At 40.2% G+C, this 21475-nt stretch overlaps 1 protein-coding gene across 5 annotated transcripts; it reads left to right on the top strand.

The window, feature by feature from the left end:
- The first annotated feature begins 3309 nt into the window (after positions 1-3309).
- Positions 3310-20387, top strand: LOC125287578 (phospholipase A and acyltransferase 4-like). Of its 5 annotated transcripts, XM_048233488.1 has the most exons (6): positions 15677-15705; positions 16449-16484; positions 17202-17226; positions 17520-17613; positions 19779-20047; positions 20142-20387. In XM_048233488.1, exons 3-6 carry the CDS (start codon positions 17221-17223, stop codon positions 20250-20252), a joined length of 480 nt encoding a protein of 159 aa, XP_048089445.1. In that variant the 5' UTR covers positions 15677-15705; positions 16449-16484; positions 17202-17220; the 3' UTR covers positions 20253-20387. The 5 variants fall into 5 exon arrangements, with proteins under 5 accessions (XP_048089446.1, XP_048089447.1, XP_048089444.1 ...); XM_048233489.1 differs by lacking the exons at positions 15677-15705; positions 16449-16484 and adding an exon at positions 3310-3358; XM_048233490.1 differs by lacking the exons at positions 15677-15705; positions 16449-16484 and adding an exon at positions 5668-5733.
- The last annotated feature ends 1088 nt before the right edge of the window (positions 20388-21475 follow it).

Genomic DNA, 21475 nt, shown 5'->3' with positions numbered 1-21475 from the left:
GGAATACTAGAGTAATAATGGTAACAATAGCAATAATAAAGCAATAAAGCTGTTAGTGAAACAAAACAAAAAATGTGCATAAAATGTTTTCCCGTAAAAAACAAACATATAAAAATCACCTCATTTAGAAAGAAAATAACACTTTCTCTTGCACTCCACCTCCGCGGCCAGCTCCTTCACTGGAGCGTCTCCTCCATCTCCTGTTCGGGCACAATGCCCCTGGAGCCTCTTCAGCGCCTAGCAGCATGCAGGCTTCCATGCCTCCCCTGTCGATGAGCAGGAACCACAGGCTCTCTGGAACCAGGGCAGGGTGAGGACATGGAGCAGCGCAGGACTGTTCAGCGATCTTGACTGTTCAGCTGAGCAGTCTAGATCCAGGACATACTCCAGCCCCAAAATACTTTTAGGTTGAATTTTACTGAATGACTTCATATATATTTTCATTGTCATATTACATGTTTGAATCATGACTACTTGAATGACACAGATCCCTTGCATCTCTGATCAACATCGCTTTTTTATTATTATTTTTGGCAGGCTGTGTGATGATGGAAATTACAGGATACAGGGATGCGTATTTCTGCACAATGTGGACTTGGACGAGACATAGCCTACGCTCAATCTCTCTGTGAACTCCTTTGACCGCAACTCCCACGAGTGCACTACAGCAAGGGTCGGAATGCTGAAACAATTCAGTCAACATTTCAGAAAGATATAGACTCTACACCTCCAAATCAGAAAGAGTTGGGACGCGGGGGGAAATATGGACAGGGTAACAAAATGCTGGAAAAGTTGTGTAATGATAAAGAAAACAAAAGGAGGAATATTTCACAACTAATTAGGGCAACTGGCAACATAATCGTGTATGAAAAAGAGCATCCCAGAGAGGCAGAGTCTCTTAGAAGTAAAGATGTAGGAGTATTCATCACTCTGTGTAAACCTGTGTGCACAAATGATGAAACAAAAATGTAATTTTAATGATACTTAACATGAAATAGTGAAGTATTTGGGAAGTTTATCATCTACAGTACATCATTTCATTAAAAAATTATATAAATAAGAATCCAGAGAAATTTTTCCAAACAAGGGACAGAGCTGAAAAACAATATTTGATGGCCATGGGTGGTCTTGTGGGCCTCAGACCTGGCACGGTATTAGTGAAATTATTCAAAACAATTGTTATCATAAAATGCTTTACATTGATTGATTCCTGAGACTCTTAACTTTAAAACCAGGTATATTACAATATGGTGGTGTTTCATGTTGTGGTGCATAAAGGGGGAGGGGGGGGGCACTTGTAACAAGGTCGGTGCCTGTGGAGCTGATTCTTAACGGGTTTCAAACCAGACGTGTTTCTGCAAAGGAAATCATGAAATGGGCTCATGAAAACTTCTGATAACCATTGTCTATTCACAGTTTGATACTGAATTCAGAAATGCTAGTGTAAACTTTACCATGCAACAGCCAAAATTGTATTTACACATGATACAGAAATACCACAATATTATCTAGGCCTGAGCTTGTTTAAAATGGACTGAGGTAAAGTGGAAAAGGGTCCTGTGGTTAGACCTCTGGGCTAAAGAGGAGAGGGTCTATCCAAGTATCCAACTTGTTTTAGTGCTCAGTTCGAAACTCAACATCTATAACTGTGTGGAGGTGCATTAAAGCCTAGCATGGGCATCTTGCATATCTGCCAAGGCCAGTCAATTCTGAATGATATACAGGCTTTGAGCAACATATGCTGCCATCCAATGTCTTTTCATATATTTTCCATAGTCAACATTTTCATTCTCAACATTTGTTATTTTGTCTATGTCTTTGCTTCTATGCTCCTAAATATGGGTTTTATGACATTTGAATATTATCACATTCTGTTTTTATTTGCATTTTACACAATGTCCCAACTGTTTCTGACTTGGGGTTGTACACTTTTTTCTTTTTAGCTCTTTAGTAGCAAGTGTGTTTCTCAGATCGGTTACACTTCACTTGACAGTATTGACATACTGTAAAAGTGACATGCCACTGTCATGAACGTGTCATAAACAAGTCATAAACATTTATGACATAACGCTTCTGTCATTAAGTGTCATTCGGTTTTCGTGATAACACGTTAGGGTTAGGATTAAGGTTAGGTTTAGGGTTAGGGTTAGGGTTAGAGTTTATGTGTCATGACAGTGTCATGTCACTCTTATGTCGATAGGCTAAAGTGTTACCCTCCGATCATTAAATCAAGTAGAGCTGTTGTCTTTTCTTCTTGTTTGATGCATTCAGTTATAGCAAAGTCCTTTTAGGCAAGTCCCTCCACTCGGCGGCCATATTACAACGTTTTTTGGGCACTCATCGGGCATCCTCTTTGGCAGAAATGCGCGTGAGCAAGGCTTCAAGACACCAATCTTGCTCCAGGTGCGAGTTCACAACACATGATTGGCACGATGTCTTCACAACACACCATTTGATTGGCTCAATGTATTCACATCACACCACATGATTGGCTCAATGTATTCACATGTCGATGTTTTGCCGAGGAAGGGGTGTGATATTAGCCTGGCGGGCCATCCTATATCATTGAAATGTATAGTCTGGCATCGAACCATTCACCTCGCTTAATCCAAGGGGCGGGCAGAGAATTGTCTTTCAAACTGCCTAGGCATGCATTAGGCGCTACGACCATATCTGTATCCGGTCGGCAAAACGGCAAATACATCCTTCTTCGAAAGGAATGACTTAAGTGCATTGTGTTGTGAGCAAATTAATTGTGAGCAAATTAATTTGCCGCCGCTAGGGTGCGTCTAGATTTCTAGGCTAGTGTGATATGTCAATGTCAAATTTGTCAATGTCAAATTTATTTATAAAGCGCATTTACAGACGGCTTAGCCGCACCAAAGTGCTTCACAATACAGTGCAATAAATAAAAACAGGAAGGCACAAAAAACAAGACAAAAAGTATGATATGTGTAGACAACGGCCATATTGGCGTTACAAACTAGCCCCATGCATTTCTATGGAGGATTTTTTGAGTGCTGTGTCTCCTCATTAGAAAGTCTCTGGTTATAGTCAGGAGACCCATCACACACAATGCAGTAGGATCTTTCACCTCTAGAGGGCAGTATAGTCTCAACCCATCACTCAGGCCTAGATAATATGCTGGTTGAAAACCCTCTGTTAATTCATTAACAGTCAAGGACAGATGCTGGATTTCTGTTTAGGTCATTTAAACAATAATTTGAAAGCATCTAAAAAGACTTGTACAGCACCATTAACATGACATTTGTATTTTTTCTCAATTTCATTTTGATTCCATGAATTGCAGTTGTTCCAGAGGGATTATTATAAATGGACGTGAAGTGGGGGCACTATGGTGAGTGGCTGCATCTGTACATCATTTGGGTCTAAGTGGGTCGGGTTCAATTCCGACGCACATCCTGTTTCTCTCCCACTCACTTCCTGTCACTATCATCTGTCCTATCTAAATAACGGCGAATGTTTCAAAAATGTACTTTAAGGTATTGTAGTGACCTGTGTGTCGTTGATGTGTGCATTGTGTGTTCTTTGTGTGTGCCTGTCAGGGGCGTAGCCAGAAATTATAATTAAACTAGATGTACTGCATAGCGGTACAAAATATGACCGCCGCTCAGTCCTGTTCATCCTCTCCCGCTTGTCAATATGTCTCCATCTCCTACTCTTGCAACTTTTGTGTTCTTGTATGTGTGTGCCTGTGCCTGTGCTTGATCGTGTGTGTGTCTAATTGTGTGGATGTGTATGTGTGTGGACGTGTATTTGGTGTGTGTATGTCAATTAGTCTCCATCTCCTATAGAGCCTGACCAATATGGGATTTTGAAGGATAATAACGATTATGATATTGATAACCAATATATTGGCTGATTTTAACATGTAAAAATGTTCTCCCATAACAAGGTTCTAATCAAGGTGGGACATTATGTATTTGAATAGGCCTAATAGATTCCTAATGAAAGGCTCTTCATATACAGTAATTTATTTAAGAAATAAAAGACTGTATAAAATAGAAAGAATAAGAATAAAATAGGTCTTTTTTCTGTAAGCCCATGTAAAGTGGACGGGATACATCTCCAGCACTGCACCACATGCAGCTGTGTGTGGGAGCCGTAAGACTCCTCTCATCACCCTCTACCAGCAACCCTTCGATTAACACCACCATCTACAGGCCGATGAGTGTACAGTCACTAAATGTACACATAAATTAATTAATTTGATGCCGTTCTGAACATCTCAACTGAAGATAGGAGATTAAAGCAGAATAATATTGCATTTTCATTTTTACCTGGGGGTGTTTATGGGCTAGGCCAGGGGTTCCCAAACTTTTCCACGACAAGGCCCCCCAAATACCACTAGGTTCTGGCCAAGGACCCCCTTGATGTTTTATTAATTAAACTAATTAAACCCATCGACAATACTACGGCAAATGTATAAATACATTAAGCTAATCTAATAATTATTTTAGCCACAACCACATCACGATGGAGCATACAGTGTGTAAAAAAAACGCATGTGCTAATGACATGGAAATGTAAATACTACTTTTAGGTTACTGTATAGCCTATACATATAGTCTATAGCGCTCTCAAAAGTAACGTGATCGCGTCATGACAATCAAAATAGTTAAAATATGCTACTCGCAAGAACAATTCTAGAGGCGCACCATGATTCATTTTCAAACTTAAATGAAGATCTAAGAAGAACAAATAAACCATAACCTATTTAACGGCATAATAAAAACTCAGAATTCAGCACTTGGGTTTTGAGATGGGTTTTGTAGGACAAATCAACACATGAACTGCTTTGTTTATTGATTAGCAAAGACTGTAACCATTGGCCAAAGTAAGCTATTAATGGTTTGGAAAATATGATGTCTGGACAGACATCAAGAACCTCGATCAGTGAGGGACAGGAGTAACCAGCACTTACTTTCTTCTAATTTGCTGCGCAAACACAGTCAGTTCAGAGACTCCTATGGCGTATCCATAATGCGCGCTAGCTGCGTTTCGATGGGTGCAATGTGAGGCTACAGTTCAAGAAGGTGGGGCTTGGATTTAAACATGGAAACAATTTTGTCATGGTCCAGACTTTCTGTCAACTCTCTTTCAAAAGACAGTAAGCTATTCAACTGCTGTGTGTGCCTGGTGGACCTGATGGGTGTCTTCACTCGTTAACAGTAGAAAACAAATGATCAACCACAGGGATGGATTACTGAATGTGCCTACCAACCCCCAGCCCAGGGTCCCAAGAGCTCAGGGAGCCCTGAAGCTCAAGCGTGTGTGAAGTCACTATGCTTTCCACCCCTGATATGTGAATACGGCCCCTCAGTCAAATAACACGGGTTATGTTACTGTATGTGTCACACTATGTGTGATAATCATGCTTTTCATTTCTTTCCACAAAACTGAAACAGAAACAAAATGTTCTTTTGGGAGGGGGGGTGCTAATATCTAGTGATGGGCAAATGAAGCTTTGGTGAACTACTAAACCATAGCTTAACTTCACTCTGGCAACATTCAACTAATATAAGGCTTCTCGCGCATTGATACACATGCGCACTACATGCCACATAACTATTAAAGGGATTAGAGCTGTATTTCACTATTCACCTTATATGACATCTCCCCTTTTCAGGATGTTTTTTTCCCCTAGCCAAACAAACTAAACACACATTGCTTCAGCACTGTTGAACAATCAAAGTATTCTGCCTTCAACAGGTTAGTATTAACCTTTACACCTTGAACATTAATCTCTGTGGATATTATCACATCACATAACCCCACAGGGCTAGTCTAGCAACTCTCCATTGGCTTGTGAGCTCCAGAAATCGAAACTCAAGGCCAATGAAATCGTGTATAGAGTCGTTAGGTGGGCTTAACATAATAATTAATGGCAGAGTTGCAATGGTTTGGCTTGAATTCCCTGCTACTTGAAAACAAATAAGATGGATGTTGCTGTTGGCGAACAGTGTGACACGAGTTAACGTTTGAACTAGCCAACTAGCTCCGCTGGTGGGAAACGCATGGGACTCATAGCGCTGCCGCTGTCCTATTGCGTGCAGAGGGAATTTGAAAGACAACTGATTATCCCACCCCTCGGACTGAGCACTGCAAATGGTGAGTGCCCAGACCCTACATTTTAATATGGATCTGGCTCGTCAGGCTATATATGGCCCATCTCTTAAACAAAATAGCCAGTTTTACCTTAACTCATTGAATGCCAAGCTGTTTTCGGGAGCTTTGTCATAGAGTGCCATCAACCTAGACCATTGTTGATGATTTTTGTACAGCCACAGCATATTCTGTGTTATAGCTATGAATACATACAATAGCTCGATTAAAAGGTGAGACGTTAAGCTCTCGGTGGGTGCAAACCGTGTATTTCTACACGCCTCTGTTCCTGAGAAATCCCAAGCTAAACAGTGGCTAGTTTTCATCAAAATCGCTGTTTTTTTCTAGAAATGGAGATATAACGTCTTTCATGAAATATGAAGTGTTGCCTGTTACTTACTTGTGTAAACTTTTCGGGAAGTGATCAGCGAGACCTGGCGAGACTGCCACCTAGTGATAGACCCACGAAAATGGCCTGGTTTTGACCTGACGTGCATGCGTCACTGATTCGACCCAAAGCGGCAACCGTGTTATGATGAAAATGTCCAGATTGTGCGTTTTCATGAGTTTTCGATCGTCATATATTTCATTTCCATTTATCACAGAATTCCCAAAATCACATATAAGGTGTGTTAGAGTGTCTAGTTTCGTAATTTAAAAAAAAAGCTAAAAACGTAATATTACGTTTTTGGCACTCAACGCATGGGAAGGAAAAGGCACTTAATGAGTTAAACATACACAAACATATGTACAGCACATATATATATATTTTTTCACAAATTCATTCTTTCAGCAGGTTTACTCAGTCTGCAGACCGGGTATGCAGTGTCCAGTCTGCTTGTCTGTTGATTTGACACTGGGCGTCGGCAAGACAGTGTCAGCAGAGACTGTAGAGTCAGGCTGATGCGTGGCATCCCCTTGCTGATGGTCATCAAGAATGCAAGGGATTGCGGTTGTCACAGGAACGCGTTGCAGATGACGGCTGTTGCGTCTCAATCTGTCCCCCTGGGGTGTTTCAATGATGTAGGAACGTGGTGTGGTGCTTTCTCCTGTGACGATAGCAGGTGTCTGCCAGGACTTTTGATGGTCCAGCTTAACGACATCACCTTAGGGCTGGGATAAACAATTATTTTTTAAACGATTAATCTAGCGATTATTTTTTCGATGCATCGATTAATCTAACGATTCATTTTTTCAGTCCAAATCGATTTCGATTCGATTATCTCCCCATTAATTCACTAATAGCAACTTATACATGTTTATTTACATATCTGAATGAAAAAACATGAATTCTTTAACATTGCAATATAGTACAGTACGCTGTGTTTGGAAAATAGGGTCCCGCTGGATTTTCATGGAAAAATTGTTTTTTTTTTTTTTTTTTTTGCATATTTTGCTAATATAGAGTCTAAGGAGCAAGATTTTTTTTGTCTTCAAATTTTCACGATCCATCTTTAGTGTTTTTTTCTGTATGTTTTAAAATAAGCTATTATATCTAGTCCGAAAAGTGATTTTCACATTTTCTTCTAATTTTTTGACAATTAATTCCACTTTTTGCACACCCAGATAATGTAGAAAGGTTGTTGGTTCTAAAACAATATCCATAGTTTTCAAACTTTGAGTGTCTGAAAAGTGTAAAAACACCTCCACCCTTGTTGCCTATGTCAAAAACGAATTGATGCTTTCCTTGACCTGCAATGTCATTCTATTGTCTACCTTAAGATAAATTTGTCTTGGAAATAATCTATAGTAGTACAGGCGACACAGTACACCACTAGGTGTCATAGGCATGGGTAGTTGAGTAACAGTAGGCAAAATTAACAAACAAAAGTATATAAGGTACAAACAAACAGACAAACCACGGATGGCCCTCTCACTGCCTGAACTAATACAAAAAACAAATAACTCAAGGAAAAACATTGCTCAGACACTAAACCATGTGCATTTGCTCTCTTTAACCCTTTAGGCGCCCGAGGTTTTTTTTCGAAACGTTCGATTTTGACATCTTCATTTCAAAAGGCTATATCTTAAAAAGTGATAAGAGATAGAGACTTTCTGTAAATTAGAGAAATATTAAGGATGACCCAAAGTTTATGTAGGGTTTAAATGTTTATATCTAATTAGCATATTATGACGTCATATGGTGGCGGCCATTTTGGATTATAGAATTTTCATGAAAAGTCGCATGTTTGAATGATAAAATGCACCACTTCTTTCCCCCCAAAATGTCCCTCACCTTCTGTATGCTATATTGCACAATACTGAATGCTCAGGTAAATACTAAGTAGGAAACAAACTATGTAAATCATTACTAAAAAATGGCAGAAACAAACCAAATGCATGTAGCGGTAGGCGCCTTTTGCTGTAGAGATTTTCCATTTACTACATACAGTAGGCACTCTGATTCCATGTATGGGGCACATATATATTATTCAGATGACACACAAACACAAGTAGACAAGACCTGTTTAGTTCAAAAGCTCACTTGCCACGGCAAGGCACAGATCAGGAGTGAGATGACCAGACAAGACAAGAGACAATGTTAGTATTTGTTTTCTTTTTGTTGTTTTTGTTGATGTTTTTTGTTATTGTTTTTTTCTTAGCTGACTAAGACACACACATCACAAGGACATGAACACACAAAAAATAACACATATATGTCCTAAATGGTCAGGGAAATAGATAATCAACAGTGTAAATCATTACTAATAAATGGCTGACAATTTTTTATTTTTTTTATGTAGCAGGCCTTTTGCTGTAGAGATAATGACTAACCATATCCATATCCTATCCATACAGGGCCGGCATTCCCATCATCTTGTGATAGACTATGCATGGCCTAATGGCTCTCCTGCCCCGTGTCAGCATGGCCAGATCTGCCTCGGCCTCGCCGAAAGTGGAGAGAATTTTCGCCCTTCTCGGACTAGGCCTACTGTCATTCTCATTGCGACTCCCCACACTGCCTCTACGTTCCCCCCTAACTGTCCTATGAGCACTTCGACCTCGTCTAACATACCCAGTGGCATTAGACAAAGGCTCCACCATGTTACTGTCGCCGCGATTGCGGAGAGGCACACGTTCAAAAGACAGAAGCTAGCGTTATGGACATTAGGCTACCTCCAGCCTCGTTCGCCACACCACTAACACCCTGCTAACTTCCCGATGAACACCGAACCCGTGAAACATTATTCCCACCAGTGACATTGGGCAAACGATTCAACGTTTGTGCTTGGTGTAAGCTAAACTATGGAGTAAACTCTCACTTTGTCCAGCTGCATCATTGCAAGGCAGGGACGCATCTGAAGCCTCACTAAACGAATCACCGTCATTTTCTGAAGGCAGATATTCCCCTTCAGAATCAGGGTCCGCGAATAGAAGACCCAACACTTCATTTCGGGTAAACTTTTTTGATGCCATTAGACGATAATCTAATGCAAATACTCGCTGACGTTGACAATATCGCTCTGACAAAGTGGCTCACACACACACTAGCTCCGGTATTTCACGCACTGATTCAATGCGCTGTAGCTAGAAAGTTTTGTTTAAAGCCTGCCCTGTTTTCGACTCGGGGATGACGTATGACATGTCTGCCATCTAGTGGAGTGGAGGTCGAACGAAATATGACACCCTATTTGACTAAATCGGCCGTTTTATTCAGTACCGCATCTTTTAACCCTAGAGGGTTAAAAGCAACGGGTTATCCACAGCCAACAGGCCGGGCGTGCGAGAGAAGCAATGAAGTCTTACAATTAAGAATAAAGCCATGTTCTTCCAACAACCACAAACACCCATGCGGCAAAAATATCAAATGACCGGCTGTGTTCTCCCAGAGAGGAAGCTACGTATATGATCACCACCCACGGGTGGGCGTGTAAGCCAGCGCTGCAGGTCAGCCTTTCTGCATACACACCTGGCTTTAAAGTTCACCCTCCTGGTAGCATACCTATCTACAGCCAAGGCCTGAAGGGGACGGGGAGAATATTTACTTCTGCTACACTGGCAGAGAACTCATGTGAAACAGACTGTGGGAGGTGGAAGGGGTTTGAATGCTGTTCGGCAGTATTATGAGTGGAACGTCTTAAGGGGGCCCTTTTCCCCATACAGCCTGATCTTATAGTGTGTGCCAATTCCAAGACACTCCACAATTTCATACTTGGTAGACACACATGTATCCTGGATTTTGTGGCAACCGTGAAAATGGTTCTTGCAAAAGAGTTTACATGTACATTATATTTAGCAGACACTTCTTGACTAAAGTCACTTACATACTGTATGTCAGCTATATTACAAGGGATCACATTGTCCCCGGAGCAACTTGGGGTTAAGTGCCTTGCTCAAAGGCATAACAGTGAAAGCCGGGAATTGAACCGACAACTTTCAGGCTACTGCACGCTAGAACCAGCTCCTTAACCACTACACTACCACTGCCCACTAGAAAAAGACTAGAGTGCCAGGTGGTAATATGGGTACAGTGGCAGGACCGCACACTGCAATCTCCCAGAAGAACTACATTTATCAGGCCTGATAATGACCCTGGTGGGTCGAAACGTTGCGTTATGTGGTATGATTGTAGTGTGTGGACAACTACTCTTATTTCCTTGATAAGCTTTTTTGTCCTGCACCTGGCCTCAGTGAGGTGGGATGTGCATACAACCACTTTGAAGAGGACTACAGTGTTAGGACCACCATGCCTATGATATGCCACAGCCTCTTCTAAGTGTCTCCTAGCACTAGCATAGACAGAAGTCAGGTACTCTTGATGTTGCACCACCCAATCAGTCGGTGGACTGTCCCTGTGGTCACCTCCAGTATTTCCAAGTAGGTGGTCGACAGGTAACTGTGGCTTCTGACCGAACATCAGCTCGTATGGGGAGTGCTGTGTGGACTGGTACACGGTGGTATTATAGACGAACAGGAACTGAGGGAGCAACTGGGGCCATTTACGCTTCTTTTCAGGGGGTCAGCTCCTGAGCAAGTCATGAAGTGTCCTGTTGAAACGTTCACATTGACCATTCCCCTCTGGATGATAAGTGGTGGTTCGAGTCTTTGTTATGATGTAGGTGTCACACAGGTGCTTCAACAGCTCCCCCTCCAAGCTGCGCCCCTGATCAGAGTGGATTCTCCTTGGCACGCCATACACATAGAACCATCTCTCAGTTAGAAACTTAGCTACGGTGGAAGCTCTCTGATTAGGGGTGGGAAAGGCCTAGGTAAACTTTGAGAAAACATTTGTGACTACCAGAACATTCTCTTGTCCTGTGCTAGCCCAATCCAAGAGAGTAAAGTCAATGGAGATTATCTACAAAGGCTTAGTGGCTAACATATTTCCCAAGAAGGTTCTGGCTTGGGTTGTCTTGCTTTAGCAACCACACAGTGCTCACACTCAGAACATCACTTTTGCACCTCATGCCACATCTGGGGCCAGTAGCACCTCTGTCATATCAAATCTGTGGTCCTGTCCACCCCCAGATGGCCGTGGTTGTTGTGTAGGCTAGTGAGCACTTCGACTCGCAACACCTTTGGCAGTAAAAGCTGCAGCACTGGATCCCTGGAAGGAGGAGCCTGGATCGCTCAGTACAAGGTCCCATCCACTTCCTGTATCTGGGACCACGGCTTTATCAATGAATGGGTATGTGGTCGTCCCTGTCACCAAAACCACAGGTATCTGGAAATACAGGGATCAGTCCCTTGCAGGACTTTCAGGTCTCTTTTGGTTCAACCGGGGATGGTGTCCACCATACATACATTCTGTCATCCAAGAGTTTTGGATAGGTGCACTCGAGGCTTGCATGTTGGCTATGGCAAGCGGCAGGGGGACGTCCAGGCCGTGTGACACAGATAGCAAAGTGTTAGTGGGGCTCGTGGGCCTAGAAAGGGTATCGGCATTGCAATTAGCTGTCCCAGGACAATATTTGATGTTGTAATAAAGAGGGCAAGCTGAGAAACCCTGCAATGTTCCAGAGCGCCCAGTTTCGCTGACTGCAGGTATTGGAAGGGATTGTTGTCAGTGTACACAGTGAACGTGTTGCCCAGGAGATACTTGCCATTTTGATTGTGATTGCCCACTTGACTGCAAGGAGTTTGAGTTTCATGACACTATAATTTGACATGTTCCTCTCACTTGGCCGCAAGCCCCGGCTAGCAAAGGCTATTGGTCGCTGTAACCCATCCTTCTCCTGTGACAGAACTGCCCCCAATCCTGCATGGCATGCATCCGTCTCTAAGATAAAGGGACGACTGAAATCGGCATAACTTAGGACTGGTGCTTGAACAAGCCATTCTTTTAAGGCTCTGAATCCAGAAAAAGTTCTGAAGGCAAACCTGAACGTGACTACATTCAATGTTAACTATCCAATATTCAGATGTCTGTGATTGAAATGTATGCAAATTAGTGCATAATTAATGAGATATTGTTAAATTACATGCATAAACATATATTTTCAGAAAACTTGTAATGCAAAAAAATATTGTCTCTACATAAATAATCAACTAGTAAAGTTTCATAAGAATATCAAAGAGTTAAATTTTTAACCCTATTCACCCGTTCTATGTTGCCTATGGAGGCCAGTTTTAGGCCGCAAATGCTAATTAGCAGGTTTAAAACTAACAAATCAGCTAGGTAAATATGATATTCAGAATCAGCACCCAAAAATTAGGCAGAATACCCTCTTTGCCAGTGTTTTCTCACATTTGACCCCCAAGTGATAGTAGTCCCAGTCTTAATTAGGCATTATATAAATGATGATGTCATCTAAGTGTGAAAATGGATCGTGAAAATTTGAAGACAAAAAAATCTTATTTTTCCTTATAGACTCTATACTAGCAAAATATGCACAAAAAAAAACAATTTTTACAAGAAAATCCAGCGGAATTACACAAGACACCGTACTAATATATGTGTATTGCTTTTAAGATTACAAAATAAAAGAGATACAAGTGCAAAGTAATGCATTCTTAGTCAGAGGTAGCATTCAATAAAGTTCAGTAGTGTATGTCTAATTGAGTGCCTGTCATTTTAAGACGTTCGTGTGGGAATCCTTGCAATTAACATTAACACAGTTAAAAGGCTGCTGATGTGTGGATGCAATTCATAACGTAGTTAGTTCAAATAACGGTTCGTACTTCTCCTTTGGACAAGCACTTTTGAGTCTTGGAAAACACTTTTCCATTTACATCGGGATTTTGCAAACAGTCAGTAAAATGAGCCCTGCATGAATAACGAATACAAGCAGCTGCAAGTAAGCATGCTAAGTGACATCCAAACAGTATTGTAACGTTAGCTTTGATACTGCTTGATTGCATACTGTAACTTAACTTAGTTTAGTCTCCTCAATGTACTATGTTGTGATAAGACCTTAGCAGAGTTTACTTTAACTTTAATGCAGCAGTTTTGATCAAATTTGCAACATGGTCACGATGCTAAGCGGATTTAATAGCAATTTAGCCCACTGTGTTCTATGCAGTGCTTCTATGTGGCAACAACAATCCTTCAACAATCGTGAATATTTTGTTAAATGCACATGTATGCAGAGGAGGAGCAGCGGGCTCGTTACGAGAGAGAGCGGGCGGGGCGAGGAAAGTCTGTGTGAGTAAAAAGTGCAGCTCAATGAAATTATTATCTTTAATTTAAATAGTAGGCCTACAACATAGAACATCAACGTGTGGTGGCCGGTTTTGATTTCGTGGTGCCCAGCCACAGATTAACGTATGGAAAACACTGAAGGTGTAAGATTAAAAGTATTTAGCAGCTCACGTTATGCTTGACGAATCCCCCCCCCATCCCCAACACACACACTTACATCATCACTGTCATCACTTCACATACATACAGCACACTGCTTGCTAAGGTAAGCCTCCTCTACATACTTGCTGCACACTGCCCCCCACATACACAGCACATTGTCTTCAGGATCTTCTCCAACACACATCCTCTACATACTTACAGCACACTGCCCCCCCACACACACTACACACACACACACACAGTCACTGCTCCACTCCCCTCCCGCCCACACACACATCTTCACTGTCATCACTCACATACATTACATACAGTACTCTGCTTGCAATAGTAAACAGTCATAGTCAACGACAAAACAGTTATAGTTAATTACTTTCACTATTGACCAACATCTTACATCTCGTGACAGTGCGTCTTCAGCTGACCTTGTATGCGCCTTTCGCTATAGGTTTTCCCTGGTCAGTTGCGTAATATTTTTTAGATGGTGTAAGACAGCGATTTTTACATCATGTGTCAGACCAAATCTTATGTCGGTAATTGCCACACAGGGGCACATTGTTTAATAAAAGTGAAGTGTAAGATAGGAAAAAGCTTTGCGCTGGGTTTTGTGTCGCGAAATAGGGCCCTTTATCTCTCTTATCTGTATGAGAGCTGTTTCTTCATTGATGTTATGAAATGATTTTTGATATGGAATATGATGAATGATATAAATGTATATAAAAATATCCATTGTCCTATTGCTGTAGACGTTTTATGGTCAGTTGGTGTAACCGATTTATGTCAGTTGGTGTAACCAGTATTTTGTCTAAAATACTAATATTGTACAAAAATACTCTACTACACTGTAATAATGGCTGTTTAAACCATTTTTACTCTAATGGTCAAAGAATAGACATAAAACAAGACGTTTTCAGCATATGGACTTCAGTACAATGAAAACCCCATATAATTGAAATTTAGAAATAAATATAATAAAACATATTCTCATAGGATATTACTAAATAAACTACTAATTTCATGAGAGCAATTGCATGTCCTCTGAGGTCTGAAATATTAGATATTTGTAATTTTTTGTGGTTACACCATTTGACAATTTACAGTAACAGGCTGTCAGTTCTATCTTTTGTAAAAAAAATAGTATAAACGTCAAATTGAATAATATGAATACAGCAGAAATACATTTTTAATTATTTTTGAATTTGTCATCTTACCAACCCTTATCTGTCACTGACCCTGAAACAAAAACCAACAGCACTGGTGGGTATACCAGAACAAAAAATGTCTCATTAATTTATCATGTGCCCTTGAGCATCAATTACAGCTTGACAACGATGTCTCATGCTGTCCACAAGTCGAGTTATTGTCTGCTGAGGCATGGCATCCTATACTCTTCTTGAAGTGTGGCCCTCAGGTCATTGAGATTCTGGGGTACAAAGTTACGAGCCTCAACACGGCGACTCAGCTGATCCCATAGGTTTTCTTTGGATTCAGGTCTGGGGACAGTGCAGGCCACTCCATTTGAGTTACCCTAGTCTCCAGCAGCTGTTCCCTAACGATGCAACCTCAATGAGCTGGAGCATTGTCATCGATGAAGATGACATTAAGCCTGTGTTGTTCATGCCTGGGCACAATGACTGGATTAATGATGTTATTACGGTAGTATGGGCTTGTCACTGTACCATTCACAAAGTTCAGAGCCTTCTATTCATCATCTTCGCACACACACACACAGGTAAAGTGGATAGGTGGAGCCCGAAGCGATAGGTTTCGGTTTATAGCGAACTGACAGAGCAGAGAGTGCAGTATCATAGACACACAGGAGGTCAGCCTTTCTTACTGTGAGTACATTTTTGAACACATTTACGCTCATTTCTTAATTAGACTGAAAATGCTACTAACCAAGGCCCAGTTGTTCAACAGTAAACTGACCTCAAAGAGGGAAAAAAGATTGAGGAATTAGATAATCAGAGGATCACATAATACAATATTTGGATTTTTAATCTGTTTTGTTGTTCAAAACATTTCAGTTTGATTGGGATACATTTAGTACCGAACAAAATCAGGTTAGTCCTGAGCCAGATTCAAGGTGAATTTCAGGAACCAAATTTAACAAAACTTAAAAAAATATTGCAACATTTAGATCATGTATTTGCACCACTGCAGCCTGACAGACGCAAATTGCGTCCAAATTCAAAACCCTCCTTGTCTATTTTGTCTGAATTGCTCACGGAGTACTCATCACACGCATTTCACATGAAAGAGCGGAATCTAAGCTTTGCAATGATCTAGCAAATTAGTGAATTTACATATATGTATTGTATTTACATACATATAAAATATAGGGCTGTCAGGTGATTCATTTTTTTTTTATTATATGCTCTGTGATTAATCAATCTAAATGAATTGCATGCATCAATTTTTGCTGAATGTATTTAAAAAATATTTCTGCTGAAATTAATTTTGGTAGGTGAGTGAAATTTATGGTGAAGTTACACCGCACTCAGGATGAAAAAGGTGCCAGACAAACAAAAACAAAAAATCTCAAAATAAACAGTCTGCACATTTTGCAATCCTTTGCCAGGTTTTTTGACAAGCTTTCGGTCAGACGACCATCCTGGTGAGTGAATCAATGAATAGCCAAACCAACGTTATTGACTTCAACCAACGTCTCTTTTATTATCATTTTCACTTATAGTATAGTGCCTGGTGTAAGTTTTTAGTAGGCTATGGTAAATGCAAATGACTGAAGTTCACTGTCAATGACGTGTGCAATAACACAGTCAATAATGCAGTCATTTAGTAAGGGCGTTAGTCGGTTAGTTATTCAGTCATAGGTAGAGTGAGTGAACAGTAAGTTTACATCTGAACGTCTGGTCGGGTGTGGCTTGCTTGACAAGGTGGATAAAGTTATTATTAGTTATTATAAGTAAAAAATGGTGCATAGAAAGAGAAAATGTCTGGATAAGTGTGGTAAGAAACAAAAGTGTAAGGCACGCCTGAATGAACGCAGTGTGGTGTATAAAGCAAAGCAGAAGCTTAAAGTGGAACAGTGAACAGGGGGAATGCTGCACAACAGCCAAGTAGCCCTTTCACGTCCCAATCTCTCAAAAAAACAGGTACAGTAGCCCTTTCACGTCCCGGTCTCTTAAACCACCAGGTACATCCCAGCCTCTCACACGAGACAAACCTGCCCGCTAGGCACACCTACTCCCAAGGCTCCACCCTTCCAGTGCAAACAAGAGAAGAAAAACAGACAGAAGGCAGGGCCATAACAATATCCACTCATACATACTCCAGTTTTAGCAATAACCTTCTGTTTTGTCCTCTCTTCCAGACATCAACTGATATCACACATGGCGGTAAGATAAACTTAAACCCACATGATTAGGTCTAGCGGAGGAAAGATGCATAATAATAACAATAATGATAATAATAATAATAATAGGGGGTGAATACTTTTTTATTGTATCTTATGATTCCTCTATCACTATACAGTGAGGCAAAGCAGCTTACAAATTTGTAGGATGGGAAAAATGGTATTTTTCACAATGGCCTCAGAATTCTGAAAGTGTTGAGTGAATTGAGCGTCATTTATTAGCTTGACCAAATCTAATTTGGCTTTGAACATGTGTGCTATGTTTCATATACACAGAAGCCGGGGGACCTAATTGAGATAGACAGAGTTAATTATCAGCACTGGGCATTGTACATAGGAGATGGATACGTTATTCACCTCACAACAGATGGTACAGTATAATCCAGTAGCTCTTTTTTTTCTATTGTCTGCACAGGGATCATTCCCTCAGATAGCCTCCATACATTAGTCCTTAAATTGACGCCATACCATTTTCTGTAAATCCCATGGATGTACAACCCCAAATCAAAAAATGTTGGGACGTTGTGTAAAATGTGAATAAAAACAGAATTTCATAATCTGCAACTCTCGTAAACTCATATTCAATTATCAAAAGGACACAGACAACATTTGACAAATTTGACTATTTAATTCCATTCCATTCCATATATATTTTGAATTTGATACCAGCAACACATTTCAAAAAAAGTTGGAACGGGGGTAAGAAAATGTTGGAAAAGTTGTGTAATGATAAAGAAAACAAAAGGAGGAATATTTCACAACTAATTAGGGTACCTGGCAACATGATTAGGTGAAAAAGAGCAGAGAATAGATTCAGAGAATCCAGAGAAATCTTTGCAAACTAGGGATAGTGCTGGAAAACAATATTGGATGGCTGTGGTCTTTTGGACCTCAGATGGCACTGCATTAAAACCAGAGCTGTTTCTGAAAAGAAATTAATTGTATTGGCACAGAAAAACCTCTGATAACCATTGTCTATGAGCACAGTTTGATACTCAATTCAGAAATCCTAGAGTAAACTTTACCATGCAACAGCCCAAATTGTATTTTGACATGATACAGAAATACCACCGTCTTATCTGGGCCTGAGCCTGTTTATAATAGACTGAGGTAATGTGGAAAAAGGTCTGGTTAGAGCATTCAGAATTTGCAATTATTATTGGAAATAATGGACTCATGGGGTAAAGAGGAGAGATCCATGCAATCAACCATTCCAAGTGTTTTGGTCCTCAATTCGAAAACCCAGCATTTATGACGTTGAGGTGCATTAGTGCCTACAGCATGGGAATCTTGCACATCTGGCAAGGCACAATCAATTTGGAATGATGTATACAGGTTTTGAGCAACATACTGCCAATAATGCTTTTTTCCAGGGAGGACCTTGAATATTTCAGGAAAACAATGTCAAAATGAATTTTAAACAGTATTTCTCCATAATGGAAGAATCCAGGTGCGAAAATGGCCTGTCAGCAGTCCAGACCTGTCAAATTAGGTTCATCATGGAATGAAAAACATGATTAAGAACACCTGTAGCAACTGAAATCCTATATCGGGCAGGAATGGGACAACATTTCATTTTCAAAATTCTAGCAACTAGTCTTCTCAGTTCCTAAACATTTACACATAAGAGGTGAAGCAGCACAGTGGTAAACATCCCCTGTCCCAAATTTTTTTGAAACATGTTGCTGACATGAAATTCAAAATGATCATATGTTTTCCATGAAATAGTCAAAATGTTCATTTTCAACATTTAAGATGTTGTCTATGTCCTTTTTGATGCTAAATATGGGTTTATTTCACAAGACTTGTATTATAAATCAGTGTTTTTCAACCACTGTGCCGGGGCACTATGCCGTGAGAGATCATCAGGTGTGCCGCAGATTACCCAAATGTCACTCACTGGTCCAGAAAAGCAGCTGTTGCATTAAAGAATTTATAACATGCTCTCATTGATTGTATGATTACACTATTTGTGGTATGCAGGCATTGTATCCAGTTCATAACAACAATTGTCACCTACTTGTCAATAGTCACCTACAAATGAAACAGAGGGTGCTTGTTTTATTGAGCAGGTCTTGCATAGAAGCCATAATAAGGCCATATCTGTGTATTATTTGAAATTTTAGGCTATGATATGTTTATTTTTTTTTCACACAGGATGTTAGTGTGCCGTGGGACATTTTAAGTGTCAAAAGTGTGCCGTGGCACAAAAAAGGTCGAAAAACACTGACTTAAATCACCTTCCTTCCCCATTCTAATGCTCTGATTTAAACTCAGATTGTTGTGATGTCTAAATGCCTAAATGCATTGAGTTGCTGCCATGTGATTTGCTGATTAGATATGTGCGTTAAAGGCACACAATGCAAGATTTTCACCTTAATCTTTACAAAGTCAAAACGAACAGGACCACTTCTTCACATTATATAGCGGTTCATATTTATACATTTAAAAAAAAAAAATACAGCCCTGGGTGAGTGTATGTTAAACTCTATCCTTCTGCCAGGGTGTTTTAATGATGCTGTTTCCCCTACTCAGGTGATTCTGCTAGTAAGGGTGCAGCCATTGGTGGATCATCTGCCTCCATCTTTGCTATTGTGAAGAAACAGGAACTCTCGGATGTAGCAGCTGGTGACATATGGAGAGTAAACAACAGCCTGGATAAAAAGTGGATGCCACAGCCCCCTGATGTTATCTTGAAAATTGCACAGCAACAAGTTGGCAAGAAGATACAATATTGTCTCCTCAACTACAACTGTGAGCATTTTGTTACCAATATCCGCTATGGCAAACCAGAATCAAGGCAGGTATGTATATCGTCCCTAATATATTACAACATGATTTTTTAAATATAGGCAAGTATTGCACTCTCACTCATAAACCACTAATTTATCTTCACAGGCTAAGAAAGCAAAGCAAGTAGCAGCAGGAGGCTCAGGTTTAATTCTAACTGGTGTGCTGGGCACTATTGCTCTGGCACTTGTTAGCGTTTTCGCTCCACGCACCTCCTAATCAAGGATAACAAGTACAATAACGCCCTGTATGTAATCTCACAAACTGCAACCTTTCATCAGCATCTCCAATTCTAGGGAGTTTTTCCCCTGTTCCCCTGTTACCCATGGGCCTCACTATTGCATTCTACTGCCCCTGTTACCCTGTTACCCATGGCCCTTCTTTTCTTTTCTTTTCTCTGATTGTCTAACACTGTAAGGCGCCATGAGACATGTAATGTTTTGGCGCTCTATAAGTACAATTAAATTAAATTAAAAATTAAATTAATTAAATCAGCAGCACTCATTCCATGTGATATTGAATATACTGCATTGTAATGCATCAAAACACTAAAAGCCTGCAAGCAAACTGCAGCACACAGGAGTCAGAGTGATACATGACCCTCCACATTTATTGCCAAAATAAAGATGAAAAAAATATGTTTTTTAAAAACATTTTTAATCTTAGTTTCACACTGAAAACAATGAGGGTAAACTCCAACATTGAAGTGATGAGGCTATTTTGCTCTGCTCACCTTTCTTGGAGATATTATTTAGCAGCTGTTTCCCATTGCTTTGCTTTCTTTATTTGCTGTTTTAATATCCTGATTTAGTTCATCCTTGGGCTCCAGGATTTGCAGTCACTTAAAGGTTGTATCAGCGATTTCAGGCCCAAACATAAATGATCACATTCATCTAATCTTTCCTAACGATCATCAACAGAAGTGACATATCCCTGCTATCACTGATACAACCTTTAATTTGATTATCTGCATTGGAATCAAATACAGGGCGGACTAAACCCTTTTGCATTTTATAGGAGTGTTCATATAAGCAACTTTTTATAACCTACACTGTGTATACTGTAGATTGCTACTGCAATAAAAGTTGATTGGAGAATTAAAGCTTTTTATGCAAATGGTTAACTAGTTTGTCTTTTATTTTGCTACATTTAACATCTTCTTAATGTAAGATGGTATTTCTAAGATGAGGCTACCTTGGGAAAGTGACTTTGACTTTGGTAACCACCATGGATTTATGTGTCACAGTTGGCCAGATAATTATTATTTTTTTAATAATTTGTTAAGGAACATGAATTGAGAGAGGTAGGAGGCCCACAGAGACTTCCTCTGACAGAAAAACATGTGAGAATAGAAGCAATCACAAAAGACAAGAGGACTGGCATCAAAGAACATGGCATCTTTTTTGCCTTTATTTCAACAGGACAGTGATTGACAGGAACTG

This window comes from Alosa alosa, chromosome 22 (genome assembly GCF_017589495.1).
Source record: "Alosa alosa isolate M-15738 ecotype Scorff River chromosome 22, AALO_Geno_1.1, whole genome shotgun sequence".
Lineage (NCBI taxonomy): Eukaryota > Metazoa > Chordata > Actinopteri > Clupeiformes > Clupeidae > Alosa > Alosa alosa.
Note: the sequence above shows the minus strand (reverse complement) of the source record. Positions and strands in the feature narration are given on the sequence as shown.

What these genes read in the sequence shown, in the direction of transcription:
- LOC125287578 (XM_048233489.1), top strand. An exon ending in TATTCACCTCACAACAGATG is followed by an intron (nt 17,614 to 19,778) that starts GTACAGTATAAT and finishes TCCCCTACTCAG; the next exon opens with GTGATTCTGCTAGTAAGGGT. An exon ending in GCAAACCAGAATCAAGGCAG is followed by an intron (nt 20,048 to 20,141) that starts GTATGTATATCG and finishes TTATCTTCACAG; the next exon opens with GCTAAGAAAGCAAAGCAAGT.